General features: G+C 39.6%; 6 protein-coding genes across 6 annotated transcripts; 3 read left to right on the plus strand and 3 right to left on the minus strand.

Moving 5' to 3' along the window:
* Positions 1-73: 73 nt before the first annotated feature.
* LOC148921240 (LEAF RUST 10 DISEASE-RESISTANCE LOCUS RECEPTOR-LIKE PROTEIN KINASE-like 2.4) lies at positions 74-2,983 on the minus strand. The gene is made up of 4 exons (XM_089044182.1): positions 2,141-2,983; positions 1,819-1,842; positions 1,656-1,682; positions 74-1,509 (listed from the first exon to the last, which is right to left on the minus strand). Exons 1-4 carry the CDS (start codon positions 2,904-2,906, stop codon positions 233-235), a joined length of 2,094 nt encoding a protein of 697 aa, XP_088900308.1. The 5' UTR covers positions 2,907-2,983; the 3' UTR covers positions 74-232.
* Positions 2,984-3,197: 214 nt separating this feature from the next.
* Positions 3,198-5,570, plus strand: LOC103318862 (rust resistance kinase Lr10-like). Its single transcript, XM_008220296.2, has 2 exons — positions 3,198-4,023; positions 4,185-5,570. Exons 1-2 carry the CDS (start codon positions 3,219-3,221, stop codon positions 5,321-5,323), a joined length of 1,944 nt encoding a protein of 647 aa, XP_008218518.2. The 5' UTR covers positions 3,198-3,218; the 3' UTR covers positions 5,324-5,570.
* Positions 5,571-6,016: 446 nt separating this feature from the next.
* On the plus strand, positions 6,017-8,482 carry LOC103318725 (LOW protein: ammonium transporter 1-like protein). The gene is made up of 9 exons (XM_089044185.1): positions 6,017-6,341; positions 6,506-6,565; positions 6,675-6,722; positions 6,882-7,014; positions 7,098-7,174; positions 7,479-7,577; positions 7,670-7,740; positions 7,840-7,930; positions 8,023-8,482. Exons 1-9 carry the CDS (start codon positions 6,117-6,119, stop codon positions 8,134-8,136), a joined length of 918 nt encoding a protein of 305 aa, XP_088900311.1. The 5' UTR covers positions 6,017-6,116; the 3' UTR covers positions 8,137-8,482.
* A 2,045-nt stretch (positions 8,483-10,527) lies between these two features.
* On the minus strand, positions 10,528-13,565 carry LOC148921241 (B3 domain-containing protein At2g24670-like). Its single transcript, XM_089044187.1, has one exon. The coding sequence runs from the start codon at positions 13,370-13,372 to the stop codon at positions 12,434-12,436; it is 939 nt and encodes a 312-aa protein (XP_088900313.1). The 5' UTR covers positions 13,373-13,565; the 3' UTR covers positions 10,528-12,433.
* LOC148921242 (ammonium transporter 1 member 2-like) lies at positions 10,587-12,310 on the plus strand. Its single transcript, XM_089044183.1, has one exon. The coding sequence runs from the start codon at positions 10,587-10,589 to the stop codon at positions 12,114-12,116; it is 1,530 nt and encodes a 509-aa protein (XP_088900309.1). The 3' UTR covers positions 12,117-12,310.
* A 617-nt stretch (positions 13,566-14,182) lies between the features above and the next one.
* Positions 14,183-15,440, minus strand: LOC148921243 (uncharacterized). Its single transcript, XM_089044186.1, has one exon. The coding sequence runs from the start codon at positions 15,436-15,438 to the stop codon at positions 14,260-14,262; it is 1,179 nt and encodes a 392-aa protein (XP_088900312.1). The 5' UTR covers positions 15,439-15,440; the 3' UTR covers positions 14,183-14,259.
* Between the last annotated feature and the right edge of the window lie 92 nt (positions 15,441-15,532).

The following is a 15,532-nucleotide window of genomic DNA, read 5'->3' on the forward strand; positions in this document are numbered from 1 at the left end:
GGAAGGTGCATTCGACATCTCTCTCATCCAGTATCACGATTCATTCATTTGAGTTTAGAGTTCATGAACAAAATTGAGATTAACCGAAGTTTTTATTTTCCAAGTAAAAAAAAAAATGCTTCTGATCAACGAAATTATAAATGCTCAACAGATGGGGATACAGTGGGCAGATAGTATATCTATTCCGAGCATCTCTGGTTATTCCAAGACTAAGTATTGCACTGTATTCCCATTATACCATGGAGGTCGTTTCTGTAGCACTATCATGTGACATGGTAGACACCTCTGCAACATCTGTGTCATCAGGTGCATCCTCCATTGGCATCTCTTGTGGACAGAAGAAAGGTTTCGGAGGAATTTGCAAGAGTTCGACGTCACCTTCAAGCATCTCTACAACTTTGCTCATAGAAGGGCGATCGACGGGCATCAACTGTATGCAGCACAATGCAACCATGACCATTTTCTTGGCTATTTTCTTATCATACTCAGAGCCATCCTCAATTTCAATGGTCAATCCCTTTTCTAGTTGCTCATAAATCCAAGAAGGGAAGTATATCTGGCTTGAATTTTCTGCATGTGCATTCAAGTTCTTCCTACGTCCTGTCATTTCCAATAACAACATTCCAAAGCTATAAACGTCAGCTTTGTACGAAACTCCTCCAATGGATCTATAGAACATTTCTGGAGCTATATATCCCATTGTGCCTCTTACAGCAGTAAGAGAAACAGTGTTATTATCTCTAGGGTAAAATCTTGCAAGCCCAAAGTCTGAAATCTTTGAAGTGAAGTTTTCATCAAGAAGAATGTTGTGGGGTTTAATATCAAAATGTAGAATTTGTACATCACATCCCTGGTGCAGATATTCAATTGCACGAGCCACCCCGAGAGCTATCTCAAGCATGCCATCCCAACTAATAAGAATATTTTTTCCTCTGTCAGGAAAGATGCAGCTGTCTAGGGATCCATTAGGCATGAAGTCATAGACAAGAGCTCTTTTTGGTCCTTGAGAACAAAAGCCAATCAGCTGCACCACATTGACATGATGAATTCTTCCTATTGTGGCAACTTCATTGATGAAATCTTGGCCTTTACCTTTGGAGCCACTCAACATCTTTACTGCAACAAGATGACCATTTGACAGCTCTCCTTTGAAAACAGAGCCAAAGCCTCCCTGGCCCAGTTTATCTTTAAAATCATTTGTCATCTTCTTAATATCTGAATAGGAATACCTTCTCGGCATAAGGTTCTTGTATGCATCCAGGAACTCTTCAACTGCATCATCCTTTATGAACTTTTTCCAGTACGCTCCCTGACTGAGTTTAATTTTGAAATCAATGGTCATCTTCTTAATATCTGAATATGAGTACCTTCTTCTCATAAGATCATTGCATGCGAGCGAGAATTTGTCAACTGCATCATCCTTTAGGAATTTTTTCCAATACAGTTTGTAGCTCCAGAAAGCCAACAAAAAAATAATGCCGAGTACCATTCGTGCCATCAGACTCAATCCTGCCATAATAACAACACAAGCAGGTTCTTAAAGTTCAATCTGGAATCTTGATCTCTATATGTCTAAATGCTTTGATGCTCTTTTTTCCTTATTCTATGTTCTTTCCAAGTTAATTTAACCTTTTATGTTCTTGAAAAAGACTTACCAGAGATCTTGGCGGCTCGTGTGAAACCTGCGTGAAATGAGAATCAATGGAGAAATGATTTAGGTGCAACTCACATCATCAACTACCATTTAAAAACTCACAACATTAACCACCATTAAGAAAATTCTAACACAGTACAAAAACTGGTGGTAATCAAACTTACCCCGTTTCAAGTACTCACGAAAACCTGCAAAGTACCACTGGTGTCAATAAGAGATTAATTTCAAGAAGAAAATAATATATGCATTCTAGATTATAAAATCGAAAAGTGATTCAAGAAACATGCATGGCCAGTCAGTCACACATGCGCAAAACTGCTCGTAGTGATACCCCACCTCCTCCATCAAAATTTTACTGCATTGGACTATAGATAGCATACCCTTGATCACTAGAGATATATGCATAAAAACTACCATAATTTTCAAAAGCACAGAAATCGACCTCACATAAGAGGAGAAACTGATAAAAACATTAAACATACTCACAGTAGTGCGATTGGGATGGACTGTAGCAGTACTTATCGGGGAGAAATTGCAACCATGAAAGCTCAAAACCCTGTCTCAACTCATCATGTATGGAAGAAAATGAAAGCGCCTTCCCAGTTTCTTCATAATTCCTTAAAATGATCGTTGACATATTACAAGAAGAATGAAGATCATCTACCCCATCTGCCACCGTAACATAAGAATACAAAGTTGTAGATGAGCTACTGCAAGTGATGTTTATGTAGTCAGGAGACTCAACTGGAAACGAGCAATCGAAGAAGGCTACATAATGGATGGAAACTGGGTAGTATCGGTCTGGAGTATCGTACGGGATAAAGTTATCTTCTGTTAAACTGCGGAGTGGCCTAATGGAGCAACCATCGCTTAGCAGACCAGGATCCACAAGTCGGATTCTAAATAGTTCATAATCAATTGCCTTGACATAATACGTACCATCGTACAGATTTAAAATGGTGCGGTTATGCTGGCATGACAGTTCAGCTGGATAGTCGAGAGTCTTGAGACAATTCTGATGAGGAGAAGCATTTTTCAAGTGAAAAGGGTATCTAATGTCAAGGAAATCCCCGCAAGAAGCAGGCTGACAGAGTTCTCCTTTGGCCGCATCAGGAATAATTACAAAGCAAATAGCTACGACAGTACATGTTAATAACCAGATTCTTCTCACCATTGCGACTTGCGAGGGTTGAGATGAGATCATAGATTCATAGTAATAAGGGAGAAAGAAAAAAGAAAGAATACTTATCATTACAAGTTTCAGGCTGGATGGAAGAAACTCAGTCCTTGCACTTGCCAAGAAAGTTACTTTAGAGATGACAGCTACAATCGTACCATACACCAAGTCAACTGCTCAGAGTCAAATGATAAGGCAGGCACAATATATGCTGCGTGGACAGTCGGCATGTAGCGTCCAAACTCATCTAATACATGTTAATCAAATAAGAAATAAGAAAAATGATGGATGTGAATGGACCAACGACTTTTTTAATATGAGGCAGAAACTTAGATCTGATAATAACTAACTGGCTTGGGTCTGCCTGGCTAAAGAAGAGTAGAGGAGATGGATGTCCTGCTCTTGCCTTTGTTTTTCGTGCTTATTGTGTTCCCCGTGGCCATTGTTGTACCAAGCAAAGCAGCTGATGATTCTCGTGACTGCCCAATTCAAAGGTGTAGGGATGATGGTCCCGATATCAAGTTCCCATTCCGTCTGAAACACTATCCACCTCACTGTGGCCATCCAGAGTTTGAGGTTGTTTGCAGCAGCAGCTTCAACAATTTGACAATGATGAAGCTCTCTTCATCTTCAGGACTGCTTCCCATTCAAAATATTGATTATGAAGCACAATCCTTCAGCATATACGATGCAGATGGTTGCCTTCCCAGACGCCTTCTTAATTTTACTATCTCCACCAACTCACTCTTTCAACAAGCAAGATATTATCGCCTAAATTACTACTCTTGCATGTTTAAATATATATATCCTGGAGATAATTCGAATATCACGTTATTAAATTGTTCCACTGCACAAAATTTTAGTATGGGGATGAACTATGGTAGCTACTTTCCCGTCAGATGTCTCAGTGTCCCAGGGCATTATCAAGTTATTGCTGCTGTGCCGGAAACTACTAAGGCTGACTTGCCGGTGCCTACTTGCACTAGTTTGAGACAACTCTATCTTCCACTACGAAGAGTGAATGCTAATATGCACCACTGTGAACCGGACAACGTTTTATGGCTGCTATGGGATCTGTGGGATTTCCCAGCGTGTCAAAACTGTAATAGAAGAATGGAAGACTGCTATTTCAATTATAGCAGCAATGAAATGTTGAAGTGCCATCCTTTCATTCCCCCACACAAACCAAGAGGTATGTAGTCTACCTTTAAAATTAGATGCAATATATGCATAACACCATGGGGTGAACTTTTTGAGAAATTTGTTGTGTTCAACATATGGCTTGCCAGGGACAAAAACAAAATGACTCTCCTATTTTAAGTCCCTTTGTTAATTTTCTCCTCATTTATTCAGGTCATATATCGAGTAGGCATATAATTGTAGGAGTGAGTTTGGCTTGCTGTTTTGTGCTCATATCGATAATGGCGGTAGCAATTTTCTTCTATGTAAAACAACAAAGAAATAGCATAGAGGAAAAGGAGAATCAAATGAAGGTTGAAAAGTTTCTAAATGATCACAAATCTCATGTACCAACAAGATACTCTTATGCTGATATAAAGAAGATTACAAATGGATTTAAGAAGAAGTTAGGGGAAGGCGGTTTTGGAAGCGTTTTCAGGGGAAAGCTTCCCAATGGAGTTCCAGTTGCCGTAAAAGTCCTCAGTGATTCTAAGGGAAATGGGGATGATTTCATTAACGAAGTGGGAACCATTGGCAGAATTCACCACGTTAACGTGGTTCGTCTACTGGGGTTTTCTGCTGAAGCAGGCAAGCGTGCAGTTATTTATGAGCTCATGCCAAACAGGTCCCTGGAGAAGTTCATCTCGTCTAAAGATCAATCTAATAATGCTTTGTTCGATTGGGAGAAACTTGACAACATTGTCAATGGTATAGCAAAGGGAATTGAGTATCTTCACCAAGGGTGTGAACAGAGGATCCTCCACTTCGACATCAAGCCTCATAACATCTTGCTAGACCATGACTTCAATCCAAAGATCTCTGATTTTGGTGTGGCTAAACTGTGTTCCAAGGAAGACAGCATTATATCTATGACTGCCGCTAGAGGCACAGTGGGCTACATTGCACCAGAAGTGTTCAACGGGAACTTTGGAAGCGTGTCCCACAAGTCAGATGTGTATAGTTTTGGGATGCTAGTGCTTGAAATTGTTGGAGCTAGGAAGGAAGCTGCTGTTACATCTAGCACCACCAATGAGGGCTACTTTCCCGAATTGATTTATAAATGTCTCATTCAAGGAGAAGCACTGGGTTTGGAGCTAATAAAGACGGATGAGGATGCTGAGATTGCTAAGAAACTAGTGATTGTTGCACTTTGGTGCATCCAGTGGTACCCGGTGAATCGGCCTTCCATGAAAGCAGTTGTTAGAATGCTAGAAGGAGCCTCTGAAAACCTGATCATGCCGCCGAATCCGTTTGCATCCGCAACAAGTACTCAGAGTCAGACAGAGCAACCAAAAACAACAGAGTCAAGTTAATTAGCCACGCTACTATGCATAGCATAGAGCAAGTGATCAATGCTAATATCCAAATCAAATCAGCCACTAAAATTAGTATTGTAATTTGTAAGTGCTTTTCAATGAAGTTACTGGTTGGCTAGTAGTTAGTAGTAGGAGATAAGTTAAACTTGTTATGCTGTAGCTTGTTTCAGTTTCAAAGTCGCCGTCGGAGACAACACGCCAAGTTTAAAAAATGCAAGTCTTAGCATTCTTTCTGACAAGTCAATCCAGAAATTGCGCCACATTTTCTGCATTCTTAGTTTTGTTGGAAGACTTGACCCGATGATAGGCGCATCATTAGATTAATTAACTCAGACTTAACGCGGTTCGTCTGCTTGGTTTTTCTGCTGAAAGAGGCAACTGTTATGTTATTTACGTGCTCTTGCCAATCACAATTTGCTACGTGTCCAAATATCGAAATAGTACAACGTGACTGTTTGTCTTCTTTTTTTTCATTGGCTGGTCCTTTACTCGGGTCTCATCCGCGTGTCCATTTATGTTTGGGCCTTCAATAAAAAATAGAAAAGGTTATGGAAAAATGGGCCCACAAAATACTTCCCTACTTCCCGTTTCTGGGCTATGTGGTGCAGAAATTTTTTCCACCTTTTATTTTCCAATTATGGAAGAAAAGGATAATACTGATGACTGGACTGGAGATTATATCCCCCGCCATGAAAAACAAACAAAAAACAAAAAATCATACTTCCAAACTGCCAAAATTTCAGTGGCTGAAACTGTGCTCAGCAGCAGCACGCATGGTACACCCTCTAAAATGGCTTCTCTTACCTTCCTTCAACCTCTCTCCAATCTCTCTTCCCCTACCACCCTCGTCTCTCTCAAAAATCCCCACCACATCCCTTTTTTTACTTCTCTAAATCCCTCCTTTATCCCCAAAACCCGCCCATTCAAATCTTTCACAGCCTCATTCTCTCTTGCAGAATCAAACTCCCCCAAATCCTTACAGCCCAATCTTCAGCCTTTCCTCCAAGAACTTGCTGTAAGAAACCATTTCCTATTCAAATTTCGAACCTTTGCATCATGATTTCAATGCCAAAACTTCCATAAATTTTATATGCATTCCTTAGTTTTATGTTTTCAATGTCAAAAGTGCCTTGATTTTAGTTTCAGTTTTTAATTTCTTTTTTGTTCTCTTCTGTGCAGGATAGTTTCGATCTTCCACAAGACTACTTTGCGCAGCTTCCGAGCGATCTCCGTCTCGATGTGAGTAGAATTTTTGCAATTCTCAGTGAACCCAGTTTCTATAATTTGATAAAGAATGTAACTTTGAACTGACACAGTTTTTCAAATTTTGTTTTGGGCATGTTTGAAGCTGAACGATGCAGCTTTTGATCTTTCAAATGGACGGGTCATTGATGAGGTTAGTTATTTTCAATGCTCTGCATCTGCATTCTGATTGAAATCTGATTAATACTTTCCCCTCATCCTGGGTGTCTTGTCTAGCTGTAAAAAAAATTCTGCTTTTGAGTGGATACAGTTTACTATCAAAATTACCGTCTTTGGATTTTCTTATTTGCAGTGTGGTCGAGAGTTGGGAGAGACATTGTTAAATCTCTCTCGTGCATGGGAAGCAGCTGACACATCAACTTCCCATGCCTTAGCTAGACAGCTCCCTGGGTTGGAGGAATCTTTGACAGGCAATGCCAAATCAGGCAAGAATGAAATTATATGCAATTGCTGCTTTAGATGTATTCTTCAGATTTTGATTCAAAAGCCTATATCTATTTCATTATAGCATTTGGGAAGCGTTTGGTTTCTGCTGGAAGAAGGTTCCAGTCTATGGGACAGTATGGTCAAGGTGAACTACAAAAGGTGTGTTATATATCACTTGGGCAAGACTGAGTGTAATGTGGGGGACTAAATAATCTTTTACTTCCAAAAGCCAAAAGATTTGTTTATTGTTTTAATACAAGCCAAAAGAAACTTATTTATGTTGTTATTGTGAATGAAGATACTTTGGGAAGATCTATGTGAATCCAAATACTTTTGCCTCAAACCCTCTAGTTATATTTCTGAAGTTTATGGAACAATTCTCTATTCTATTATAATGCAATATAACTAGGTTTCGTGCGCCTCTAAAATAGCAGTATTGTTGGACTCTGTTCAACCATTATAGATTGCAAAAGTAATGATTACAACTGGAAGGGTTCTATCTGAAAGTTCAACATCCACGGTCACTGATGAACAACCAAAGAAGGAAAGCAGGATGCTGAAGGTAGATGATAGCACTGCACTTGATGGAAGTAACAACGCATGCATTTATTCTAAACACTTGATATGATGTATTAATGTCATTGCTAACTGCAGTTTGGAGAACTTCAGCTCGAGCTTACATCAGATAAAGCCATCATTGGGGCTATAATCAGCGTTGGTTTTGGGTAAATATATTGGACTTAGTTCTCTTTTCTACTTTTCTGTTGTAACAATGAGGTACAAAAGAGATTTCTATTCTTTTTCCTTTAAAATTTCAAATGTAGAATTCTTTCATGGGAGCTAGCTCAGGGCATCCAAAACATCCCAGAGAGTTCGTTGCAGTACGCAAATGAAAACGCTTTGATGCTGGCTAAGGTGCTTGAAGATTATCCGTGTCATAGTTGTAGCCTATGTTTTCTATTATAATCTATTACTGCATGCTAAAATATGAAGGTCAATGAATGCAGTCTTTGAGAGGAGCTCTACTTGCAGTCTGCTATTCATCAGCATTCTTGTCTGCTCTTACTAGTGTTGGACTTGTCTTACTTGGAAGACAACTAAAGTCATCAAAAGAAAAGTGAGCTTGGTATCCTGTTTACCTTTCTTTGTATATGCACAGTCGGTCCATCTCTTTTATGTAAAAGAATTCTCTGATAGAAGTGAAATTAAATAATGCTCAATAATGGTCTGAAGAAGTGCATAAGCTAGTTATTAACAAAACAATTGTATCATAATGTACCAAGTTGAGAGCTCTTCTGTGTTCATGCTGATTATCGTTTACGTTTACATTTTTTCGGGAACTTTGTACCCCGAAAAAGGGGAATCTATGAACCTACATTACTGTGGGCTGCAAGTTGCAAGATAGTTCTGTACAGTTCTGGCTGCATTTTATTAAGGCAAAGCAAAGGGAACTTGTCCTTGTAATAATTCAGGTTATGGTTGTCAGTCGCTTTCCTGTTACTATCCCTCTTTGTTGTAAATGAATTAAAACTATATGGCGACTTGAATTGTATGCATGACATATGTAAATGGATTTTTTGTATAGACTTTATGTGTTTGTTTGTTGAGCAATTCAAAATCTTTGTTTTATAAGAAAGTCGAGCGTGCTTGAGATTGAGACAATAGTCAGCAATGCTGTCACAGGTTCATGAGCCAGACAAGTTTTCTATGTGGCAAGACTTGTCTGTTATTCTGGTTATTGCGACGTCCTAATTACTGCTAACGTAGGATGTTTGAAAGATACAAGTATGATTATTAATTACCAAAAAAAAAGAAAAATACAACTATCAGATGATGTATTGTTGGTTTGAATTGAATATAATTGGGATGGGAGAGTCGAGAGTGTGTAAAAGGGATATAATTGACATTTAACCCTTAAAGAGGATTCTCTTGTTAATAATTGTATATATATGAATAAAATCCAATTTGCCAATTTGAGAGAACCCCAGAGAGATTAGAATCTTCTCGTTTGACGATGCAACTTGGCTTCAAATTGCATCACACTAATAGTAATGATTCTTTGTTTATATCTTAAACCTTTTTGTAACTCATTTATTTCAACCAACTTGTTATTCTCTCCTCTTAGTCCTCTGGTGGCGATCAAAATTCTTTAGTGTTAAAATTATGTCATCATGCAAATGATTCATTAGTGTAGTGGGTTTGGAGTATTTACTCCTTCAAACAAGGTTCTGGGTTTGAGTTTTAATATTCATGTAGTGTATATAAATTTAATATACTACCGTCATTCTCAATAAGATTGTTAAAAATATAAAAATGTCATCATATTTATCTTGGGGAAATTAATTAAACAATATTAATTTTCCTATTATAAAGAAAAGTTGATGCTACTTTCGCATGACATAATTATAAGGAACGGACAAGTCTAGGCGCCACATTTTACTTTTTATATGCCTCAAAGGTTCATTTAAGAGCCTCCAAGTCTAAGGTATGTAAATTAAGAAACCCCTCGAGTAAACAATTTTTTTTTAACCTCTCATTAGTGTTACCTAACAACACGCAAGGATTTGTTTAACAACCGACGACTTTTAAAGATGCAGACAAAAACAAAAGAATTACTCTAATTGTCTCTATCATGGTATGCTCCCATGAACGTGACACTCTGCAATTAAATTCACAACTTCCACACTCTAATCTGACACAGTGTGGGTGGGCAATTACTGTCAACAGCATTAGGACGTGTAACAACCGCAATTAGTTCTACAGAGAGTTGAGATATATATATTTTTTTGTGTTGTTGACAAATGATGGGATATTTATAAGATTAATATGATAGATAATTCATGACATAACTACGCTTGTATAATGGGCCAGTCACATTTAAATATCAAATTCATCATGCATATATGTGATTTTCGTGTTTGTGTAAGTCAAGTTTGAGAGGCTTTCTAACCAAACATACGTAACTATACCACTAAACCAAAGACTAATTGATACATAATTGGCTAATAAATTGATGTTACACCTAAAAATATTAGTGAACCAAGTGATCAAACTCTATTAGACGATGACCACAGCAAAACCAAACAGAAACAAGTACTATACGTATCAATTAGGTACCAAACATATTGTTCCCTGTTGCCCTTCGCATGCACATGCAGAGGAATAATCCAGACATGTTATATTTAGCCTAACTTTCCTATTGCTTAATTTTGTTAGTTTAAACTTATAATCATCCAAAATCAGCTTTAACATCATCTGCTGAATAATTTCCTCTACTCTTTTTTTTTTCCTTTTTTTATTTTTATATTTATTTTTTTGGTATTAGAATTTATTAATAAATATAAAATTAAAAAAAAGTATTATCCATTAATTAATATCATCTGGTCCACAATGTTTTTGATATAGAATATGGACCCCATAATCACACAGTTGCATTAGGGAGGAGTGCATGGCCACACAGTCCCGGTATTCCTATCCATTTGCTCTATAAAAAAGACAGAATTCGTTCTTCACTTCTTCACTTCTCTCTCTCTCTCTCTCTCTCTCTCTCTCTCTCTCAGAGACAAACATCATGGGCTCTCTGACCTGCACAGCCTCCGACCTAGCCCCTCTTCTCCTCACCACCACAACCACAACCCTCAACGCCACCACCATAGCCGAATTCCTCTGCAGCCGCTTCAACACCATCAACATCAAATTCAACGACACCACCCACGCCATCGACAACACGTACCTCCTCTTCTCCGCTTACCTCGTCTTCGCCATGCAGCTCGGCTTTGCCATGCTCTGCGCCGGCTCCGTCCGAGCAAAAAACACCATGAACATCATGCTCACCAACGTCCTCGACGCCGCCGCCGGCGCTCTCTCCTACTACCTCTTCGGCTTCGCCTTTGCTTTTGGCGCTCCCTCCAACGCCTTCATCGGCCGCCACTTCTTCGGCCTCCATAACATCCCTTCTCTCTTAGGCGGAGATTACAGCTTCTTTCTCTACCAATGGGCTTTCGCCATCGCCGCCGCCGGCATCACTAGCGGCTCAATTGCTGAGCGAACCCAATTCGTCGCTTACCTCATTTACTCTTCTTTTCTAACCGGCTTTGTCTACCCGGTCGTTTCTCATTGGTTTTGGTCTGCTGATGGCTGGGCCAGCCCGAGCCGGCCCAATAATCTACTCTTTGGTTCCGGTTCCATTGACTTTGCCGGCTCGGGTGTTGTCCACATGGTTGGGGGAATAGCTGGTTTATGGGGTGCTGTAATTGAAGGACCGAGAATCGGGCGGTTTGATCGAACAGGCCAGTCCGTGGCCTTGCGGGGTCACAGCGCGTCTCTAGTGGTTCTCGGTACGTTCTTGCTTTGGTTCGGGTGGTACGGCTTCAACCCCGGTTCGTTTCTCACGATCATGAAGAGTTACGGTGAGGGAGGTACTTATTACGGTCAATGGAGTGCTATTGGGAGGACAGCTGTCACGACCACATTGGCTGGGTGCACTGCTGCTCTGACTACCTTGTTCAGCAAGAGATTACTGGCGGGTCACTGGAATGTTCTGGACGTTTGTAACGGTTTGTTAGGGGGTTTTGCTGCGATCACCTCAGGGTGCTCGGTGGTAGAGCCGTGGGCAGCAATCGTGTGCGGGTTTGTGGCGGCGTGGGTTTTGATCGGGTGCAACAAGGTGGCGGAGAAGCTAAAATACGACGACCCATTAGAGGCGGCCCAATTGCACGGCGGGTGCGGTGCTTGGGGGCTAATGTTCACAGGGTTATTTGCAACGGAGGCGTATGTGAACGAGGTATACGCTGGCAAGCCAGGAAGGCCTTTTGGGCTGTTGATGGGCGGCGGCGGGAAGCTGTTGGCGGCCCAGATTGTGCAGGTTTTGGTGGTGTTGGTGTGGGTGAGTGCCACCATGGGCCCACTTTTCTACGGGCTCCATAAGCTGAAGTTGTTGAGGATCTCAGAGGAGGATGAGACTCAAGGAATGGATATGACAAGGCATGGTGGGTTTGCTTATGTTTACCATGATGAAGATGATCCATCCATTAAACCTGAGTTTATGATGAGGAGGGTGGGGCCCACTGATGATGCCAGTCCTGCAATAATCACCCCATAATAATTGACAGATAATCTACCCTAATTAAACCTCGTCATCATCAGAAATCAACAAGATTATGCGTGATATCATGGGATGGGATGGGATGGGATGGGATGGGATGGCATGATATCATTATGAATGAACGAAGCTATATACATATTTACACTCAAGTCCCCATCAAATCAATGCAATACTTTGTTTTTTTTCTTTTCTTTTCTGTCTGGCCAAATGAGATAATTAACAAATAGTTAATCCAGTTATATCATAATTATCATGTTATTAATTAAGAACATGGGAATTAATGATATAGAATTAGATTCTCTGATCCATAAATATTAGGATGCACATGCACTTGTGGGATCAGATTCAATGAGACAATGTTTCCCCTCATCTGTATCTGTAAGCTTAACAACTGCAAAGCAGAGACGTTCTTCTCCGTAGATAGGAGGATTGTCGTCATTGTTAACTCGAAACGACCACACCTGGATTATATCCTCTTTCTGAAGCTTATTCTTTTTGTTCTCTGAAATTTTGGACCAACCACTGTTTAACATATAGGAAGAACTACGCTTTCCCTTGCTCAAGCCTGAACAAGACCTACTTTTGAACTTCCACTCGCTCAACCTTAACTCATTCTCGTTTAAATTTGGATCGATTACTTTCACTCTTATTGATCCCTCAAGCTTCAATGTTTTCTTATCTTGTTCCCCAAGAAAGTCCTGGTTACTCACTTGATTCTTGGGCATTGAGAGACGGTCGTGATGCGGGCTCAAATCGGTAGGGAAAATTTCTTTCTGAATTACCAATTGCACTCTGAAACCGTGCAAGGATTGAATCTTGTTCTTGAATTCCATAGGCATGTCTGGTGGCGTAGAGGGAATTGATGATAAAGCTGATCGCATGCTCACTGCTTTCTTGGCCTTGTCCTGCTTCTTCTTAATCAACTTGCTTACTTTCTCTTCAATACACTTATATTCATCTTCGTCTTTGCTGCTTCCCAAACTCTGCTTTCTAATTTTCATATGGTAATTTCCAGCAGAAGTAGAAGCAGCTTTTTCTTGATTATAATTATTCTGCTTGGAGATGGATGCTTCTGCTTTCCTCGCTTGACTTTGAATGAGATCAAACACAATTCTTTCTGTTAGCAATTGATCCTGTTCAACTGGGTCTCTTGAGACTGCCTTAACCTCTTCCACAATCTTGTCAAAAGAATCCGAACTAGACTTGTTCTTTTTCAAATCTTCAAAGCTCATGATCCTCGTCGTCAACTCCATGAAGGGAATTACTAAAGATCACCAGTACTTGGATGTATTGACAACAAAGATGGAGAAGGAAGAATGTAGGGGCTGTTGAAGTTATAGGGGGCAGCACATTTATATATTACTACTGCTTACAAGCGAAATCCTTCCCTTGGTGATCAACATCAACTAGTAGTACTAAAGAAGAATTTGAATTAGTAGAGCTTTCAAATTCAATACTCACCTGGATTCAAATCATCTTACGGATTTATATATGGTAAAGATTATCATAAAAAGCGGATACTCTGTATTTGTTTATGCCAAGAAATCCCAACTCTTTTCTGATTGGGATTCTCTAAAAATCGACATAGAAAAATTAAAGAACATAACAAGCACGACAAAGGAGTCAAGCCGCCTCATCTCCATTTCAGGCAAGCCTCATTTCTTATCATGTTTCTTTGATGTGAAGAAAATGGTGGGGAAAGTATTCTAGAGAGCAGATCATGTGGTATTTTAAGTTAACCCCAAACTTTGTTCTTTTTTCCTAGTTAGTAAGAGTTCAGACAACTCTTCTGATCCAAACCAAGTCTATAGACAAATGTGATGTGATGATACACAAAAACTATTTTCCTTTTCTCAAATTTTCAGGTATGTTGATCAATGAATCATTATTTTTCTTGATACATACATAATGTTGTTAGACTAAATGAGAGAGAACAAGAAGAAGAAGAGAGAATTATATTTAAGAGAAAAGCTTTCAAATTGTATTGATTATTTCATCATTTACAATGTATAATCTAACAGATTGTAGCTTAACTAGTTAAGCTGACTCGGCCTTCATATCAATGAATCACATAAAACCATTTTCTACAAAAAAGAAAAAACTCCCTCCAAATTTATACAACAGGAACAGAACAGCAGCCTCAATTTTTTGCAAACGTTACGTCTCTAAACTTGATTGTGATATGTTTCCTGGCTCCAAACTCAGACTGGTTCTTGGCCATGGATGATTCATTAGCTTCGTTGCCGCGGGCAATGCTACCATTAACATCTTCTTTCTTGCTCATCGACGTTCCAACAGTTTCCATTCTGTCATTACCACCATTAACATCTTCTTTCCCCTCTTCTTTCTTGCTCATGGACGACGATGATCCAATAGCTTCCTGGGGATCTTTAACATCTTTGTGCTTAACAAGTGCGAAGCAGATACGTTCTTGGTCGACAAGATTGGGATCGGAAACTCGAAATGTCCACACCTGAAGCACATCCTTTGCCTTAAGGTTATTAGTCTTTTCTGTAAAAATCTTGGACCAGCCACTGTTTAACACATAGGAATAGTTGTTTTTAAAGACCCACCTCTTCATCCTTAATTCGTACTCTGTTAAACACGGATCTATTACTTTCACTTCTAATAATCCACCACCTTTCAATTTTTGCTTGAGTTCTTTACCCAGAAACTTTTTGTTAGACAGTTGATTCTTTGGCATCGAGAGACGGTCATGGTGCGGATTCAAATCAGTAGGATGAATTATCTTATACATCACAAATTGCAAGTGGCGACCATTCATGGATTCAATCATCTTCTTCAATTCTATAGGAGGCGCGTCAGGCGGTGTAGAGGGTTTTGATGGTAGAGATGATCCCTTGCTCTCTGCTTTCTTGGCCTTCTCCTTATTCTGCTTCTTCTTCTTCGTCAGCATCAACTTGCTAGCTTCATCTTCATCACCATAATCATCCCCATGTTTCCTTTTCCTGCTTTCGAAACCTCGCTTCTTAATTTTCTCAAGATAATTTCTAGCAATATCAACTTTTTCATCAATGTAATTATAATTAGTCTCTGTGCTAACCACCTTCCTCTTCTTGATCACAACTTGGGCTTCCATGCGTTCTCTCTCGTTCGAAATCGAAACATTCGATTGTTGTGCTTCCTTGGATTTTCTTTGCAATTCATGAATGAGATCAAACACAACTCTTTCTGTCAGCAGTTTGGATACTTCTTCTGGGTCTCTTGCCACTGCTTTAACCTCTGCCACAATTTGGTTAAAGGACTCGTTACCCAACTTCTTCTTTCTCAAATCTTCCAATCTTATCTTCATCGTCATCTTCAATTTCTTCACCACTTCTCGAGTGTAGGAACTGAGATTATGACCTAGTTAATTAATTTCTGAAACAAAGATGGAGATGATCAATGCTACT

This window comes from Prunus mume, linkage group LG1 (genome assembly GCF_029339155.1).
Source record: "Prunus mume cultivar Tortuosa linkage group LG1, ASM2933915v1, whole genome shotgun sequence".
Taxonomy (NCBI): domain Eukaryota; kingdom Viridiplantae; phylum Streptophyta; class Magnoliopsida; order Rosales; family Rosaceae; genus Prunus; species Prunus mume.

What these genes read in the sequence shown, in the direction of transcription:
- LOC148921241 (XM_089044187.1), bottom strand. Translation starts at nt 13,372, where the DNA reads ATGGAGTTGACGACGAGGATCATGAGCTTTGAAGATTTGAAAAAGAAC.
- LOC148921240 (XM_089044182.1), bottom strand. Translation starts at nt 2,906, where the DNA reads ATGATAAGTATTCTTTCTTTTTTCTTTCTCCCTTATTACTATGAATCT. An exon ending in TCCATCCCAATCGCACTACT is followed by an intron (nt 1,843 to 2,140) that starts GTGAGTATGTTT and finishes GGTACTTTGCAG; the next exon opens with GTTTTCGTGAGTACTTGAAA. An exon ending in ACGAGCCGCCAAGATCTCTG is followed by an intron (nt 1,510 to 1,655) that starts GTAAGTCTTTTT and finishes TTATTATGGCAG; the next exon opens with GATTGAGTCTGATGGCACGA.
- LOC103318725 (XM_089044185.1), top strand. Translation starts at nt 6,117, where the DNA reads ATGGCTTCTCTTACCTTCCTTCAACCTCTCTCCAATCTCTCTTCCCCT. An exon ending in ATGGACGGGTCATTGATGAG is followed by an intron (nt 6,723 to 6,881) that starts GTTAGTTATTTT and finishes TCTTATTTGCAG; the next exon opens with TGTGGTCGAGAGTTGGGAGA. An exon ending in ACGCTTTGATGCTGGCTAAG is followed by an intron (nt 7,931 to 8,022) that starts GTGCTTGAAGAT and finishes CAATGAATGCAG; the next exon opens with TCTTTGAGAGGAGCTCTACT.
- LOC148921242 (XM_089044183.1), top strand. Translation starts at nt 10,587, where the DNA reads ATGGGCTCTCTGACCTGCACAGCCTCCGACCTAGCCCCTCTTCTCCTC.
- LOC103318862 (XM_008220296.2), top strand. Translation starts at nt 3,219, where the DNA reads ATGGATGTCCTGCTCTTGCCTTTGTTTTTCGTGCTTATTGTGTTCCCC. An exon ending in TCCCCCACACAAACCAAGAG is followed by an intron (nt 4,024 to 4,184) that starts GTATGTAGTCTA and finishes TCATTTATTCAG; the next exon opens with GTCATATATCGAGTAGGCAT.
- LOC148921243 (XM_089044186.1), bottom strand. Translation starts at nt 15,438, where the DNA reads ATGACGATGAAGATAAGATTGGAAGATTTGAGAAAGAAGAAGTTGGGT.